Below are 18,966 nucleotides of genomic sequence, written 5' to 3'. Positions count from 1 at the left end.
GGCTACAGGCTCCCGGGGAGGTGGGAGGGCGCATGTGAATCTGCAGCATATCATGCCACAAACAGATGTACACTGGGTAGGTGACATTTTCCATTCAATGGCATGTGTAGCGGCAGATACACATGCTGTGCATAGACTACAAAGCAGTAATCTCCCCAAAAGCGGAGGTCAGCCTGTAGGAGTTGAAGTTGTTTGAAATAATGTTCTTAATACAGCCTGTCCTACTGTGGCTTGTTGTGTTGCTAACACATCTACACAGTAATGCTTAGTAAATGTATGGGGCGTAGACCAGGTGGCTGCCTTACAAATCTCTGTCATTGGTATATTACCAAGAAAAGCCATTGTGGCGCCTTTCTTTCTAGTGGAGTGTGCCCTTGGTGTAATGGGTAATTCTCTTTTAGCTTTAAGGTAACAGGTTTGAATGCATTTAACTATCCATCTGGCAATGCCCTGTTTGGATATAGGGTTACCTGCATGAGGTTTTTGGAAAGCTACAAACAATTCTTTTGTTTTACGAAATTGTTTCGTTCTGTCACAATACATTAGCCCTCTTTTTATGTCTAATGTATGCAATGCCCTTTCAGCTACTGAGTCTGGTTGTGGAAAGAAGACTGGGAGTTCCACAGTTTGGTTTAGATGGAACAGTGATATGACTTTTGGTAAAAATTGTGGATTTGTACGGAGAACCACTTTATGTTTATGTATTTGTATAAAGGGTTCTTGAATAGTAAACGCCTGTATTTCACTAACTCTTCTAAGTGAAGTGATGGCTATTAGAAAAGCTACTTTCCAAGTCAGAAATTGGATTTGACAAGAATGCATGAGTTCAAATGATGGGCCCATGAGTCGTGTTAATACAATATTAAGATTCCATGAAGGTACTGGTGGTGTCCTTGGGGGTATGATTCTTTTTAGTCCTTCCATAAAGGCTTTAATAACTGGGATTCTAAAAAGCGATTTTGTATGTTTAATCTGTAGATAAGCAGATATTGCAGTGAGATGTATTTTAATGGAAGAGAAGGCTAGATTGGAATTTTGTAAGTGTGGTAAATAACTTACAATGTTTTGTGTGGAGGCATCTAATGGCATAATTTGATTAGCCTGGCAGTAGCAAACAAACCTTTTCCATTTATTAGCGTAACAATGTCTTGTTGTGGGTTTTCTTGCTTGTTTAATGACCTCATACACTCTTTGGAAAGGTTTAGATATCCAAGTTCTAAGACTTCAGGAGCCAGATTGCTAGGTGGAGCGATGCTGGATTCAGGTGTCTGATCTGTTGGTTGTGTTGTGTTAACAGATCTGGTCTGTTTAGTAGTTTGATGTGGGGTACCACAGATAGGTCCAACAGTGTGGTGTACCAGGGTTGGCGAGCCCACATTGGTGCGATAAGTATTAGTTTGAGTTTGTTTTGACTCAGTTTGTTGACTAGGTAAGGAATGAGCGGGAGAGGGGGAAAAGCGTAAGCAAATATCCCTGACCAGCTGATCCATAGAGCATTGCCCTTGGACTGAGGGTGTGGGTATCTGGACGCAAAGTTTTGGCATTTTGCATTTTCTTTTGTTGCAAACAGATCTATGCTTGGTGTCCCCCAGTGGTGGAAGTGATCTTGTAGAATCTTGGGATGTATTTCCCACTTGTGAGTTTGCTGGTGATCTCGACTGAGATTGTCAGCTAACTGATTTTGAATGCCTGGTATATATTGTGGTATGAGGCGAATGTTGTTGTGAATTGCCCAATGCCAAATTTTTTGTGCTAAGAGACACAGCTGTGACGAGTGTCCCCCCCCGTTTGTTTAGATAATACATTGTTGTCATATTGTCTGTTTTGACAAGAATGTGTTTGTGGGCTAGAAGGGGTTGAAAGGCTTTTAGTGCTAAAAAGACTGCTAACAGTTCTAAGTGATTTATGTGAAGTAGTTTTTGCTGACCGTCCCATTGACCTTGTATGCTGTGATTGTTGAAGTTTGCTCCCCACCCAATCATGGAAGCGTCTGTTGTGATAATGGCGTGAGGCACTGGGTCTCGAAAAGGCCGCCCTTTGTTTAAATTTACAGGGTTCCACCATTGAAGCGAAGAGTGTGTTTGGAGGTCTATCAACACTAGATCTTGGAGTTGACCCTGCGTCCATTGTTTTGCTAGGCACTGTTGTAAGGGCCCCATGTGTAGCCTTGCATTTGGGACAATAGCTATGCATGAGGACATCATGCCTAGTAGTTTCATCACAAACCTGACCATGTAGTGTTGGTTTGGTTGCATGCTTGATGTTATATTTTGAAACAACTGAACTCTTTGTGGACTTGGTGTGGCAATTGCTCTTTGTGTGTTGAGTGTTGCTCCCAAGTATTGTTGTATTTGGGATGGTTGTAAATGTGATTTTTGGTAATTTATAGAAAACCCTAGTTTGTGGAGAGTATCTATTACGTATTGCGTGTGAACGTGACATTGTCGTTGAGTGTTGGCTTTTATTAGCCAATCGTCCAGATATGGGAATACGTGCATTTGATGTCTCCTTATATGAGCTGCTACTACAGCTAGGCATTTTGTAAATACCCTGGGGGTTGTTGTTATTCCGAATGGGAACACCTTGAATTGGTAATGTTTGCTTTGTATTACAAACCTGAGGTTTTTCCTGTGAGATGGATGGAAGGGTATGTAAAAATAAGCATCCTTGAGATCCAGTGTTGCCATGTATTCCCCTTGTTTTAGTAAGGGAACTACGTCCTGAAGTGTTAACATGTGGAAATTATCTGATTTGATGAAGAGATTCAGTGTTCTGAGACCTAATATAGGCCTTAACGTTTTGTCTTTTTTCGGCATAAGGAAATACAGGGAGTAAACGCCTGTTCCTTTTTGGTGATAGGGTACTAGCTCTATTGCTTCTTTTGCTAGCAGTGCTTGGACCTCTATTTGTAATAGGTCTAAGTGTTGTAGAGACATTTTGTGCGGTCTTGGGGGAACATCTGGAAGGAATGTTGTAAACTCTATGCAGTAACCATGTAGGATAATTGATAGGACCCACGTGTCTGTGGTAATGTGTGTCCAATTGTGGTAGTATTTAGGTAATATCCCCCTCACCAGTGATATGTGTTGGGGAAGTGTGACATTGAAGTCACTGCTTGCTAGGGCTTGTCTTGACAGGCTGGAATTTCCCTCTTCCTCTTGGGAACTGTCCTCTGTAGGAACCACGAAACCCCCCTCTCTGGTACTGAGACTGGTAGGTGGGTTTTGTTTGGGAGGTGGATGGTTCTGATGGTTGTTGTCTAAACCCTCCCCTAAATTGTGGTTTCCTAAATGTCCCTCTGTATTGTGAGGAGCAGAGCGCGCCCATGGCTTTGGCCGTGTCCGTGTCTTTTTTCATTTTCTCTATTGCGGTATCCACTTCCGGCCCGAATAGCTGATGTTGATTAAACGGCATATTCAATACCGCCTGTTCTATCTCTGGTTTAAACCCAGAACTTTGCAGCCATGCATGCCTTCTAATTGTTACTGCTGTATTGACAGTCCGTGCTGCTGTATCAGCAGAGTCCAGGGCAGACCAGATTTGGTTGTTTGATATGGCCAGTCCTTCTTCAACCACTTGTTGGGCACGTTTTTGGTGTTCTTTAGGCAAGTACTGGATGATGTCTTGCATCTCGTCCCAATGCGCCCTGTCGTAGCGGGCAAGTAGAGCTTGTGAGTTGGCAATTCGCCACTGATTGGCTGCTTACGATGCCACTCTTTTCCCTGATGCATCGAATTTTCGACTTTCCTTATCAGGGGGTGGCGCATCCCCTGATGATTGTGAATTTGCCCTTTTCCTTGCAGCCCCCACAACCACAGTACGGAGGGAGCTGTTGAGTAATAAACACTGAGTCCGATGGGGCGGTTTATATTTCTTTTCAACCCTTGGCGTGATGGCTCTCCTTTTTACAGGTTCTTGGAAGACCTGTTGTGCATGTTTAAGCATGCCCAGTAACATAGGTAAACTTTGGTACGATGCATGCGTGGATGCCAGACTGTTAAACAGGAAGTCATCCTCCACTGGTTCCGAGTGCATTGTTACGTTGTGGAATGTTGCTGCTCTGGCCAGTACCTGTGTAGGACGTACTGTCCTCAGGGAGCGAAGGTTTTGTTGGATAACACTCTGGGCTGTTGTCCGATACAGGTGGGTCGTATAGATCCCAGGGGTCAGCATCGTCTTGAGTCATCCCATTATGTGTGGGTGACTGTGCCATTGGTGTACCCACTGGTGAAAATTGTGATGATTGGAGTGGGGATGTTTGTGGTTAGAAATGTGGGGGTGGTGACCTTTCTCTAACCACTTTGGCTTTTGGTTGTTCAGTCTCATGAAAAGCCAGTTTTTCTTTTTGACTTGAGCGGAGGGATGGTTTGTATCTTCCCTGTGTCTTTCTGGATTTCTGACCTTTGCTGTGTTTGGTCATGCTCTTCTAAATCCAGTTCTTGCTCAAATCTGTGCTTTTCTTTGAGCTGCAGAGAAAGCCCTTGCTCTTCAGTTTAGGAAGACCGTTTCGGCTCTGACGGCAGTTTTTTTCGGTACCGAAATTCCCACCGAAATTGTCTTTTTCTGTTCCGATAAGCTCTTTCAAGGCTTGCTCGACTCGATTACTCAATGCCGACTTTTTTCGGTGCTGGTTTCTCAACCGGAGTCGGAAGTCTTTGGCAAAATTTTGGCCTTTTTCTGTGCCAATGTTACTTGGTCACCTTCTTTTCTGTGGGTAGAGCCATGGCCTTCAGGCAGTGGCAACCCCGTGGCCTTTAGTTTTTTGGATTGACCTTGGGTGTGGGACGGGGCAGGTGTACTCACTTTTTGCGCCGCCGTCGAAGGTCGATCACCGCCGGATTCATCCGAGTCCAATCCTTGGATGGATATCCGCATCTCTTCTTCTTCGACGTCGAGATGTTGTTTAGGCTTCAACGCCATCTGTAGTCGTCTTGCGCATCGATCCCTTAAAGTCTTCTTGGATCGAAACGCTCGGCAGGCCTCCCTCACAAGTATCCTCTCTGTGTTCGGGCGATAAACACAGGTTACAGACCCAATGCTGGTCTGTACAAGGATACTTGGCGTGACACTTGGGACAGAAGCGGAAGGGGGTTCGGTCCATTAGTTTTCGATGACGGGTGTGGTCGGGCTGACAAGGCCTCGGTGAAGTGCGGAAGCCCCGAAGGGCCGTCGAAGCGGTCTTGTTGTCGGTGCCGATGTGATGAAACTAAACCGGTCCGGAACGTAAATAATACCAACGATTTTCGATGATTTTCTAAGTTTCCCGATTCGAATTACGGAGCGAAGAGGAACACGTCCGAACCCAATGGCGGAAATAAAACAATCTAAGATGGAGTCGACGCCCATGCGCAATGGAGCCGAAAGGGAGGAGTCACTCGGTCCCGTGACTCGAAAAGACTTCTTTGAAGAAAAACAACTTGTAACACTCCGAGCCCAACACTAGATGGCAGGAACAGTGCACAGCATGTGTATCTGCAGCTACACATGCCATCGAACATATATATATATATAATAGTATGTAATATATGTAAATAATTTTTAATATTATTAATTTAATATTTTTTAAACATTGTTTATCCATTGTTTTATTTTTAAAGAACATGCTTATAGTTATATATACACACATATTTATATATTACATTACTTATTAAAACCATTTATTTCTAATTGTATTACTAATGCAGCACACACAGAAAGAGAAAAACCTAGTAGAAATAAAGATATTTCTCCTCATTGCTCCTACCCTGGAGTGGTGTACAGTTTTGACGCATTCCCAAGTTTACACATCCTTGTAAATCTGGAAATGCTTCAAAAAACATGGGTACTACGCGGGAAAAACCACTGCAACGCCCATGGAACACCCCACTGGCGCAGAATAAGGTAACACAGTGACTTGCGCTGCCTTGTCTTACTCCATGTCTATGAGGCCATAAAAAGCCACACAAAGTGGCTTTGCATGGCTTCGTAGATATGGGTCTGCACTCTGCACCTCTGGAGCATCAAAAAAGTGATGCTCAGGCTGTGCATGGGGCTTGTAAATATGCCCCCATATCTATGAGGCCATGAAAAGCCACACAAAGTGGCTTTGCATGGCCTCGTAGATATGGGCCTGCAGTTTGCACAGCTGGAATGTCAAAAAAAGTGACGCTCTGGCAGCACACAGGGCTTGTAAATATACCCCCATCTGTATTGTGGATGGGACACCTTGTAGGAGCACAATACACATAGCACAAGATGTAGTACCCCGTATGAGGGGTTAGGACCTTCATAGCTTTTATTTCTTTAGAGCAGACCCTAAGGAAGGTGGGGCACTACAATAACACTTTTTTAATAAGAACCTGTAACAATAATGACTGCAAGATAATCACTTGAACAATATCATAGACTACATGTGGTGGTAAAATAGTAAGCCTACACTCCTTTATGTAATTACCTTTACAATGTTGTGCAAGTTGTTATCTTACATCCAGTATTGTTGCAGGTTGATACTTGTGCACACAATGTTTTCCCATACAACTATTGGGGCAGAAAAGTCCCCTACATGGTGAAATACATACACCCCTGCCCTTAGCACCCCAGCTGCATGGGTAACCCAGGGTACTGATTTTTTATTACAGGCAAACACGGATGATGTCCTTTCTCTTGGTAATGCACACTTGTAAGTCTGGGAAGGACAGCCCAGATGCTCCCATCATAGTGAGAGAGGGATACTGCCCATGCCAAGAGTTAAGTGACACCAGCGTGCTGGTGGCAGCATAGCAATTTTGTGTTTCATAAGAGGTGATAGTGTGAGCAGGACTTTATACCTGTGTCACTGGAGTGGCGCCTGCCAGCCCACTCATGTAAAGTTCAACTGCTGTGCACTTAACTCTCCTTTGGCCTACATTAGGACTGTATGTTGACCAGTGCAGCGCAGTGCTTTCATGTACATGCTTTGTATTATTTGTTTCTGTGTTTGGTACACAACATGGAAGCTGGTGCGTTCCATTTTGAAAGCTGAGGGACTGGAAAGGCTAGTGATAGTTAGAACTGCAACCCTCAGACAGGAGACTGCTGAAATTTCTGAGAGCTGGGGTAGGAACACACACACACACACGTCCTGTGCCTGGAGCACCAGCCTTCTATCAGGCTGCAAATACCAGTGTGCCTTGTGAGAAGGAGGAGAGAGCCTTGAGGGAGTGAGGCCAGTGGGAATCATGGTAAATGGATCTCAGTGAGTGAAGTGTGAGGTGTCCAGTCCAGTCAGGACCGTTGTTGGAAGACAGCCATCTGTCTGCCTCCGAATTCAGCGACTCCCATTAGGACTGTCATGAAGTTTTAAGCCAGTGCCCACTGAAGCAATATTTTTGTGCTGTCACCTTTGCCATGACCCTCTTATGCCAGGAGTGGGCCACTATGACTGCTGGGACAATCGGCCACTGAAGTGAAACCATTGAGGCATCGCTGGGTGCATCTGACATCTTTGGGGCTGTCACTTGTGCCTCCCACGCACCAGGAGGGTGGCGCTAGGACTATTGGGGCCATCACCGGTATCACAGGAATCCCCTTGAACTTCAGTGGGCCTCAAGATCAGGAGCAAAAGATCAGGAGCAAAAGATCAGGAGCAAAAGCCACCCTGCATCACCACCACTGCTCCATAATCTTGGCTGCATGCTCCATGAAGGAGAAGCCACCTCCTACAGCCGGAAGCTGCCACCAACTGCGACAGCCTTAGTACGGTGCTCCTGAAGACCGCAGGGAGGCATGGTGCATCGCACTCATAGCCAGAGCATGGGAAGATGCACCCAAGCGCCTGAACACTTCTTCAGGCCACAGTTGGCACACTGGAACAGGGCTGGCATGCCTTTTGAGACTTTCATGAACTTGATGTATAAGTGTCATGGTGAGCTGAACTTTCAAGACCAAAGTTATACTCTAGTGTGCTTTGCTAGTGCGGGCAACACCTGTGGGTTCACCTCGAGTAAACTGCCAGGAACACGTTTCTTTGCAAGGAGGAGAGAGAGGGAGGACCCAGGGGACACTGCTAGGAAAGTGTAGAGCGCTCACCCTAAGAGACTGTAATGTATTTTGACTCTGGCACCTTTGCTTACCTTGCACCTAATCCCCCCTGAGAAGCCTTGGACTGCTTAACCCACGCTACCGCTGAAAGTCAGGTGCTGGCCAGGCAGTACTTGGCATCACCTGTTCAGGATCCATAGTAAATGAGGCCAGCAGGAGTAATAGACCTCAAGCCCCATGGTTGCGATCAGTAGTTCCTCTGTCCTGCTGCCTCTGAAAGGGGTTGTGACAACAACCCAGGGGAATGTGCCTCAGACACACCGTAGTTATACCAATGGCATAGGTCAGTCAGTTTCATGACATTGGATAGGCATTTTCTGTAAACATGCAAAAAGTCATAATAGCGGTGTGAATACATTGTGTGAAAAAAGGCAGCACAAGACTGATAGGCACATCTGATAGTTTTCACTATCTTATGTCACAGTGTTCAATATCTTATTAAGCATCTGGTCCAATGGAAACTGATACCGCAAAACAAGTCCTAAGGCATCTCCGTGGTATTTCTGCCAGTAACCGTGTTCTCACTGCTCTGTAGTGTCAGTGTCCTTAGGCCTCACTGATTAAATCCTCCTTCACTTAGATTCTGCAGCCCAGAAAGTGCCACTAGTGAAATGCACTGTGTAAGTGCTTGCAGTGCTTAATTTGTAAATAAAAACGTGCTGATGCCCAAAACTCTCCTCTGAAACACACAGCTGCTGCAAATAAATGTGTGAGCACAGAATACTGAAGCAGTGTAACCTTAAAGCCATCCCAGGCCTCCTCAATCCATTTATAGACCCTTACTGCCCATTCAACCCGCTCTTGCAGCTTTCCGCTTTCTCACTTTGTGACGCTTTTCCGCCTTTCTCTTCCTTCATCTTTCCCATGTGTGTCTTTTGCTCGCAGTAAATGCCTCTGCAGAAAAATAAGAGCTTGCCCCCAAGAATAAGTGCTGATGTCGCCCACTGGCAACCACTGCCTCAAATTAAGCACCGGTTGGTTGGCTTACTCAATTAACCTGTTATCCCCTGTCAGCAAAAACAGCCCACACATTCCGGACAATCAGGTGACTGGCACAGTTTTTATGGGGCTGAGCCAGCAGAGGTGGAAGCATATGCAAGTTTGAGCCAGCACAGTTCGAGTCAAAAGGACCTGACGGGCTATATCTCCACATTCATAGCTCACTGCAGCTGTGACCGGCTGCACCACATTTTGAGGATTTATGGCAGGCCACTCAGCTTCAACTTGCTGCATCAAATTGGCCATGTGAGCTACTTGCTCACCACATCACCACCCCTATTCGGATAGATAATGTGGCTGCCATCCTGTTCACAGTTCCCACCAAGTAGTCTTTAACATGCCTTTTTTTCCTAAGGTTCCATATGAAGAAAGGAAAGGTTTTAAACACCAATACCTACCAAATTCAGCATTTTCAGCATTCTACGCTCTATTCCATCAAGTAAATATTGACTCCTCTGGCTTTATTCTTTAAGTGTTCACCAATATTCTCATATTTTCCACTTTAATAGGAGGGTAAACTTTTAAATTACAGAAAAGGGCTCATCATTGTCATGTAGACCCCAAAACTTTAGGTTTCTCTCCAGCACCCTCAACAATCATCGTAAAGTAGCACAAAGACTGTACATTAACTTCTCTCAAACATCTAAACTGCAATATACCACGTTACAGTACGCCGAACAAAATTGTTTCAGGTAAATCAGTAATAAGAACACTTGATGATTTGTTGTTATAACATGTTTTTTTTATTCTCGGTGCATATCTTCAGTTGGTTTCTTTAAATTACAACCAACACCCTGACGGTGTGCAGGACTGGAGTTTTTTCAAAGCAGCATCGAGTTTCCCTTTCAGTGGTCAAGGAAAACTTCTTCTTGGTGGACATTAGTCTAGGGAGAATTTGAACCGACTTGCTATTGGTTCGTCTGTAAGCTGTAACTATGCACTGTGTGCTTCAGTGGAGCAGCTGTTTGGTAGCTAGAGCAGGACACCCGTAGGCTGTGTGGCATACTTGTGGTAGAGGCAGCTAACTAGTTCAGGTAAGGTATTTACTTCAGCCTATTGGTTGGTCACTTCTACGAGCCCACATCTTTGATGAAGTACCAAAGATATGTCGGATAGAAGACTCCTTTCCGATGCTCCATGGTCACCTCTACCAGACCGCTTCTTCATGGAAGGACACAGTGTACTGTTGCAGCTTACAGACGCATCGAGTACAAGTCCTTTCAAATTCTCCCTAGACTGATTTCAACCACAAACAGGTTCTCTTTGACCACTGGAAAGAAAACTATACCCACCCCTGTAAGGGGCTCGGGGCTGTGTGCCACCAAAGGGCGAAGCACATGTTGGCTGTAATTCAAAAAAACTGACTGAAGATATGCACATCTTTCCACAACAATTCAAGTATTTTAATTATTAATCTACACGAACAAATCATATTCAACCTAATGAAATATGACGATTATTTAAAGATGTTATAATTCCACTTTGTCGTGAATGTTTACTTGCTATACGGGAAGGGGGGGGGCCCTACTCATGGTCTTAAGACTACAATCATACACAAGCTAAATGTTCATATAGACGCACTAAGTTGTCATTACAGTGGGAATTCAGGGTTTAGGGATCCTGATTTTTTCAATACAGAGGAGCACGTGTAGACCAGAATTTTGATGTTTTGATGGACTGAGAGGCAGGCTGCAGCAATAGGAAATACTGGTGCCTCTTGCAAGGTCAGGATCAGAAGCTCAGGCAATTTTGGCAAAGTTGTGCATCTTTAGTTTGGTTAACATGGTCACCTTTTAAAACAATAGTAGATCATTCCCCCTGAAATTGAGAGGAAAACGTTTGCAGTTACATCGTTTACATATTTACAGAGATGATACTCTCCTTTTAGACCAGACATCCTTAGCCTTCTACAGCTTTTGTGATGCTCTTTCTTCTTATAACTCCCTCCACCAGCTCATGATGAACTACATCAAGACCAGAATTATTAATTATTATTAGCTTTTTGGTACTGAGAGTGTGTGGAGGATATGACAATTAAGGATAAGGGTCCATATTGATGTACATCATAACTAATGTATGGGGTGATGAGGGTAGCTCAACTATGATCAGAACACATGGACAGAACATGATAAATTAGTGTCATTCATAATGTATGGATTTGTCCGGGAATAAATTGTCCACAAGATAATACTGTATAAGTGGGTGGATTTTCAAAGATGACGATTTGGTCATTCAGTTTATAAATAACCCTTGAATAATTTGCAGTTTTCATCATTTCTACAAAGCAATCAGTGTAAAGAAATGGCTCCCTGTTGCAGTTACCCCCCACTTTTTGCCTGATACTGATGCTGACTTGACTGAGAAGTGTGCTGGGACCCTGCTAACCAGGCCCCAGCACCAGTGTTCTTTCACCTAAAATGTACCATTGTTTCCACAATTGGCACAACCCTGGCACCTAGGTAAGTCCCTTGTAACTGGTACCGCTGGTACCAAGGGCCCTGATGCCAGGGAAGGTCTCTAAGGGCTGCAGCATGTCTTATGCCACCCTAGGGACCCCTCACTCAGCACAGACACACTGCTTGCCAGCTTGTGTGTGCTGGTGGGGAGAAAATGACTAAGTCGACATGGCACTCCCCTCAGGGTGCCATGCCAACCTCACACTGCCTGTGGCATAGGTAAGTCACCCCTCTAGCAGGCCTTACAGCCCTAAGGCAGGGTGCACTATACCACAGGTGAGGGCATATGTGCATGAGCACTATGCCCCTACAGTGTCTAAACAAAACCTTAGACATTGTAAGTGCAGGGTAGCCATAAGAGTATATGGTCTGGGAGTCTGTCAAAAACGAACTCCACAGCTCCATAATGGCTACACTGAATACTGGGAAGTTTGGTACCAAACTTCTCAGAATAATAAACCCACACTGATGCCAGTGTTGGATTTATTAAAAAATGCACACAGAGGGCATCTTAGAGATACCCCCTGTATTTTACCCAATTGTTCAGTGCAGGACTGACTGGTCTGTGCCAGCCTGCTGCTGAGAGACGAGTTTCTGACCCCATGCGGTGAGAGCCTTTGTGCTCTCTGAGGACAGAAACAAAGCCTGCTCTGGGTGGAGGTGCTTCACACCTCCCCCCTGCAGGAACTGTAACACCTACCAGTGAGCCTCAAAGGCTCAGGCTTTGTGTTACAATGCCCCAGGGCATTCCAGCTAGTGGAGATGCCCGCCCCCTGGACACAGCCCCCACTTTTGGCGGCAAGTCCAGGAGAGATAATGAGAAAAACAAGGAGGAGTCACTGGCCAGTCAGGACAGCCCCTAAGGTGTCCTGAGCTGAAGTGACTCTAACTTTTAGAAATCCTCCATCTTGCAGATGGAGGATTCCCCCAATAGGGATAGGAATGTGACCCCCTCCCCTTGGGAGGAGGCACAAAGAGGGTGTACCCACCCTCAGGGCTAGTAGCCATTGGCTACTAACCCCCCAGACCTAAACACACCCTTAAATTTAGTATTTAAGGGCTCCCCAGAACCTAGGAAATCAGATTCCTGCAACTTACAGAAGAAGAGGGCTGCTGAGCTGAAAAACCTTGCAGAGAAGAAGAAGACACCAACTGCTTTGGCCCCAGCCCTACTGGCCTGTCTCCCTCCTTCAGAAGAAACCTGCTCCAGCGACGCTTTCCCTGGGACCAGCGACCTCTGAATCCTCAGAGGACTGCCCTGCTTCCAAGAGACCAAGAAACTCCAGAGAACAGCGGCTCTGTTCAACATAGACTGCAACTTTGTATCCAGAGGAGCAGATTTAAAGACCCCTGCAATCCCCGCAAGAAGCGTGAGACTTGCAACACTGCACCCGGCGACCCCGACTCGACTGGTGGAGAAACAACGCGACAGGGAGGACCCCCAGGCGACTCCAAGACTGTGAGTAACCAAAGTTGTCCCCCCTGAGCCCCAACAGCGACGCCTGCAGAGGGAATCCCGATGCTCCCCCTGACCGCGACTGCCTGACTCTAAAATCCCGACGGCTGGAAAAGACCCTGCACCCGCAGCCCCCAGCACCTGAAGGATCGTAACTCCAGTGCAGGAGTGACCCCCAGGAGGTCCTCTCCCTTGCCCAGGTGGTGGCTACCCCGAGGAGCCCCCCCCTTGCCTGCCTGCACCGCTGAAGAGACCCCTTGGTCTCCCATTGAAATCCATTAGAAACCCGACGCTTGTTTGCACACTGCACCCGGCCGCCCCCGCGCTGCTGAGGGTGTACTTTCTGTGTGGACTTGTGTCCCCCCTGGTGCCCTACAAAACCCCCCTGGTCTGCCCTCCGAAGACGCGGGTACTTACCTGCTGGCAGACTGGAACCGGGGCACCCCCTTCTCTCCATTGAAGCCTATGTGTTTTGGGCACCACTTTGAACTCTGCACATGACCGGCCCTGAGCTGCTGGTGTGGTGACTTTGGGGTTGCTCTGAACCCCCAATGGTGGGCTACCTTGGACCCCAATTTGAACCCTGTAGGTGGTTTACTTACCTGCAAGAACTAACATTACTTTACCTCCCCCAGGAACTGTGAAAATTGCACTGTGTCCACTTTTGAAATAGCTATATGTGTTTTATGTAAAAAGTATATATGCTATTGTGATTATTCAAAGTTCCTAAAGTACTTACCTGCAATACCTTTCAAATGAGATATTACATGTAGAATTTGAACCTGCGGTTCTTAAAATAAACTAAGAAAATATATTTTTCTATAACAAAACCTATTGGCCTGGAATTGTCTCTGAGTGTGTGTTCTCATTTATTGCCTGTGTGTATGTACAACAAATGCTTAACACTACTCCTTTGATAAGCCTACTGCTCGACCACACTACCACAAAATAGAGCATTAGTATTATCTCTTTTTGCCACTATCTTACCTCTAAGGGGAACCCTTGGACTCTGTGCATACTATTCCTTACTTTGAAATAGTGCATACAGAGCCAACTTCCTACAATCAGTGTGTGGGGGAGTTCGATCATGTAACAGGACAAGATCATCTCGTTGAGTGCCCTCAATACCAGAGCTGGGTTTTGTCTGTTTTGAGGCAGTGGCACTTCTTGGGATATTGTTTTGGATCTTGTACAACTTCTGAATCTTCAGAACAGGTCTCGAACCATGAGAAGACCAAACCCCTGACAGTTGCACGGAATGCATAAACGTTCCTTAACATAAGTGGTAGTCTCTTCAGTTTACAGCCATGTTTAACTTAGGTTAGGCGAACAGCGAAGAGGAACCCTGAATCAAACAGGAACCCCAAGGCTTGGTATTTGTTTGTCCAGTGCTGAACCTTCATTCAGCGAGGAGGCCAGGAGAATGATAGGGATGGGTAAATATATTCAGTCACCAACACTCACACTGCTGTTTACATTATATTAAGAGAGAGTAGAGCTAAAGAATTAACATTGTGACCTGCCACCTCATGCTTAGAATCCACTCACTTCAGATCTAGATCTAAATAGCCCTAGCCCTCCCTATTCATCTGTGGACCAGCTTGCACCATGCAACTTGCACTGCCTTCTTGCCTAGTTACCCAGTTGCCTAGTTGCACCAAGTTTGAGTGTGATTTCATACTATACAAAGAGTGAATGATGCTGCGTATTACCTCGTGGAAATGGCAACCACACGATCCTGGTAGAAATTCCTTGTACCGACCCATCGTGATGCTAAGTGTGTCAATCACTTCGTACCCGAAAAGCTTTGCTTTATCAAGAATCATCTTATTCTCATCCCACAGATGTCGAACTTCAGCCTGCAAAAACAATTCACAATGGCAGCAGTGAGAACACTTGTTATCAAAATTTGATCAAATTATTTTCAAGTAGGGAGTCACACTGTGGCTACGCTTTCAGGGGTGCAATGCAGGGCCCTGCAGCCCCTGCAAAGCAGGGGATCCCCAGCCCTACAAGGGGCCCACCACTTGAGAGGGCCTGTTTCAGGCCAAGGCCAATGTATATTTGTGAGATTTGGGTGACTCAGCGGACCTTCATCACATCGTGTTGAGGGGCCCCATCATTTTGTTTTATGCCACTGTATGCTGGGGCACCCCAAAGCCATAACTACAGAGCCATATATGGTAAAGTCTTACTGTCAGCAAATGTATCTTACAACGTGCTTGAAAAGAAGAGCTAAGAGACAGTGGGGCATATTTATGATGCACGGAGTGCCACATTTGCATCATTTTTTTGACCTAAATGTGGCATTAGGGTGGCAATTCCCACGCACCATATTTACAAAGTGGTGCAATGCAAGTATTTTGCCACTTAGTAAACCTTTGCGCCACATTATGCCTGCACCAGGTCTAATGTATGTAAGGGGGCGTTTCCACATAGGGAGGCCCAGAAAAATGGTGCAGTGAAATTTACTAGATTTCACTGTGCCATTTTTAGCACATTATTAATGCCTGACTAAGGCAGGTGTTAAGATGACGCTCCCATTAAAAACAATGGGTCTTCCTGTTCTTTGCTGCATTAGCTCCATAAATTATGATGCTAATGTGGACACAACCGGCATGGTGCCTCGTATTGTAAATCTGGCACACACACGGTGTCGTTAGAGGGACACAATGGGGCACTAGAAAAGTGGTACATCATAAATGAGGAACCAGTTTTCCATAAATATGGCCCATTTTCTTTGCAAGTACTGCTGCCTTTGTTGGTGGAGTTAATACCGCCAGGGCCGGCAAGAAAATAAATTAGAGAAAAAAAGAAAAGATAAGGATCTTACTCTTGCAAACAATTGGTTTAAATAATGTTTTGAAATCACGTCTTCATCTGTACAATGAATTTAAAAAAATAATGTTGTATTAAAACCATTTTGACAAAGATCTTTAATCAATTAATGAATAAGACCTACCTTTTACCAAAAAAGGGGAATACGATAGATCACTGAGTGGGTGTCAGCAATGGAGATAGTAATCTTGGCACATTTCAGACTGATACAATTTAAATCTTTGCACAGAATATATAATACGAGGGTGCAACTGTGGTACATGGGATAGGGCACTTCACATAACTGCTTGTGATGTTGCACAGAAAAAGCTCATTTTCTCCATTCAATATCGGGGTGAAATAAGGACAACTATGGGTAGAACGGATATCGTACTACTGCAGTAGAGAGGCTGACCTACTCAATAATTAGGTGCGAGGGAGGAATGACTACTTCATGAACTTGATGATGCATCTGTAAAATTTTGCCCTGCAAAAAATCTGTTTTGTCTGTCTATACATTCAGGGTAATGGCTTAATGATAAACTAGGTGACTGTTTTATGAGAAATGCCCATAAACCTGCTTAAGAAAAAATGATAGGCGACTGACCAACGTATCTCAGAATATGTTTCCAGAATCTATCACGCATTATTTGATTAATTGTGCCGACACTTTTCTTCGAGAAATTGAAAATGATACTCCCAATCCATAAGAAGTATGAAATATAACATCAAAAGAAGACACAGATACTCCTAGAAGAAACCTGGTTAAGTATACGGGATTGTTTACAAATTGAATGGTAATCCCGTTCCGGTCAAAAGTTTCAGGATTACAATTGATGTCGTTTTCTTTCACCCAGGAGCAGACAGAGTGTGGACCCACTAAATGACTCGGTGATGGAGGAAAACATGCAGAAAGAGATCCAGTAATTTGGCATCTAGCATGTTATTCTCCAGGTCAAAAACTTGAAACTGCAAAGTATTGGAAGGGTAAGACAGCACCATTGCAGCAATTCTTAGTGTGAATTTACCATCCAACGTGTGATCGGGCCTCATGACGTCATTCTTCAGGAAGAAAGGGCTAGACGCGATGTCCTAAGAGTTCACAAATGCTGTCGACATTGTGCACATCAAAAACCAAATTGGGGTGTGGGGATAGAAGCACAGGAAGAGTTCACTAAGCTTCCATAAGTGTAACGTTATCAATCAAAGGGAGAGTGAACGTACTGGTATGCGAAGCAACCACGACCTACCGGAGACAAAGAGCGTAGTCCATCCACTGGCTGATGGAAACCCATTCCTATGGATTTTATAATTACCAGGATATTTAACAGATTTTCCCTATTGAAAAAGAAAAAGAAAATCATAATTGCAGCATTGCTCAGTTTGTCAAATGTGTCTTGGTTTTGATTACAGTCACGTGATATACAAGCCATCGGCTTGTTTATTTAATACTGGAATTTTCTGAAGAACATTCCAAGGCTGTGTGAGGGGGTAATTTGAGAAGGGGGCGGAGGGGTGGGGGGTTCGCGGGTGTGAGCATGCTGCACAGATTGATGAACCTGAACAGTTCCAAAAATATGTAATAAACTGTGTGACAGGTCGAGAAATGATCATTAGTCTTATTTTAACATGTTTCACTTTTAACAATCAAAAGTCCCACATCCCAGTGTTAGAATGTGTTAGAACACGTGCATAGATATTGAAGTGGAATATGGGAGAGGTGCTATGTGCCTGGGCAGGGCCCCGATAAGGATAAGCCCTAGTTTCCCCCCTACATTTTCACCACACTGAATGATTCCAAGAGTCAATAAAGGGTTCAGCTGCAAGCCTTGAAAAAGCCTTTATCACACCAGTTACCCTCTGCTGTCGTCTCGCCGTTCCATCTCCTTGCCTGTGTTGTACCCACCACCACAGAAGAAGAGAGTACATGGGACTTCATGTTGTTAAAAATCGCCTTTTGCTAGTAGTTGCTGGGAGCTGACACATAGTGTGCGGGCGCAACCTGCTCCCAGTAGAGTGCTGCTACTTCAGCTAAACAAAGTCACTTCTGTGCATCATATCAAGACTGATGAGAGTTTCAAGGAACTCTCCACCACACCCAGGAGCAGCATATCCACACAACTTACCACAGGAGCACCGGATCAAGCAACAGCAGCTTTAGACTAATGCTAAAATAAAAGTACGAATTTGCATATGGTTGGCTCTGTCTAGCTGGTCCCTGTCTGGTTGGTCCATGTCTTAATGGCACAGATGGCCTAAAAATAATGGATTTGAAATGTGGTCTAGAATGATTACCTGTGCCTCGGATTAGTTCAACTATTCAGTCTTGTCACTTTGTGTGCTCTCTACATGTGGGGCATTGGTCAGAACGTGACATATCACTGGGATATCCCAGACACAAGGAGAGTATGCCAGAAATATGTGAAGAAAAGACATACGGATAGGTGTGGAAAGAGCAACAGGGTAGGTAGTTTTTTAAGGAAGTGGAAGAACAGATGAGAGAAGAAGGAACAAATGTACTGATGGTGAAAATAGAGAAACACTGGAAGTAGGGGCATGGTAAATCCTAATGCCATTTGCTAGGGGAACAGTGTTTGGAAAACGTGATTAACATAAAGAATGTGATTGGCAGACCTGAGAGATAACTGGAATTTACCCAGCAACGAGATTCTGGTAGGCTATTGCATCTGAGTGCTTCATCATAATAAGATCCCTTCAGTCAATTCAGGTCATGTAGATGCCGTACAGTACCCTCCCTTTTGCCGTCTGATGACGGCAGGTTGACAGGAGGGCCCTGAGTTAACCAATTAGCATTCAGCATCCTGGCAGCACTAAAGTAAGGAGGAGTTTTCTCTTTTAGTCTCTGTTGCGACAGGTGACACTCAGGAAGGACCCAGAGAAAGTGAAGACAGAACAAATGGGAGGCAGGTACAATTTCCAGCTCAAGCGCAAATCCCATCAGTTACAGGACAGGAGGAGCACCGAGTATCCATGAAACCCTACCCCCTTAAACATATGTACCACAGTCGAGTCCTGAAGAAATTAGCGTGAGAGACTCTTATCCTGACCTATTATGTAGGGCACTCTATAGTACCGTAGGGAACTAACAATGCACTACAAATAAACGATTCTTCAACTAGGTGGTGTGCTATTTTAAATCATATTAAATAAAATATAGTT

The 18,966-nt window shown here is 44.9% G+C and overlaps 1 protein-coding gene across 2 annotated transcripts in view; it reads right to left on the bottom strand.

Annotated features, from left to right (window-relative positions):
* CPED1 (cadherin like and PC-esterase domain containing 1) overlaps positions 1–18,966 on the bottom strand; it is a 297,241-nt gene that overhangs the window by 21,494 nt on the left and 256,781 nt on the right. For both annotated transcript variants that reach the window (XM_069229864.1, XM_069229865.1), the window contains exons 12-13: positions 17,037–17,124; positions 14,682–14,828 (exon numbers count right to left, since the gene is read on the bottom strand). In XM_069229864.1, coding sequence (XP_069085965.1) covers positions 14,682–14,828; positions 17,037–17,124 — 235 coding nt within the window. The remainder of the gene's footprint in view (positions 1–14,681; positions 14,829–17,036; positions 17,125–18,966) is intronic.

Source organism: Pleurodeles waltl, chromosome 4_1, assembly GCF_031143425.1.
Source record: "Pleurodeles waltl isolate 20211129_DDA chromosome 4_1, aPleWal1.hap1.20221129, whole genome shotgun sequence".
Lineage (NCBI taxonomy): Eukaryota > Metazoa > Chordata > Amphibia > Caudata > Salamandridae > Pleurodeles > Pleurodeles waltl.
The sequence above is the reverse complement of the archived record's forward strand: the minus strand, read 5'-3'. Positions and strand labels throughout refer to the sequence as shown.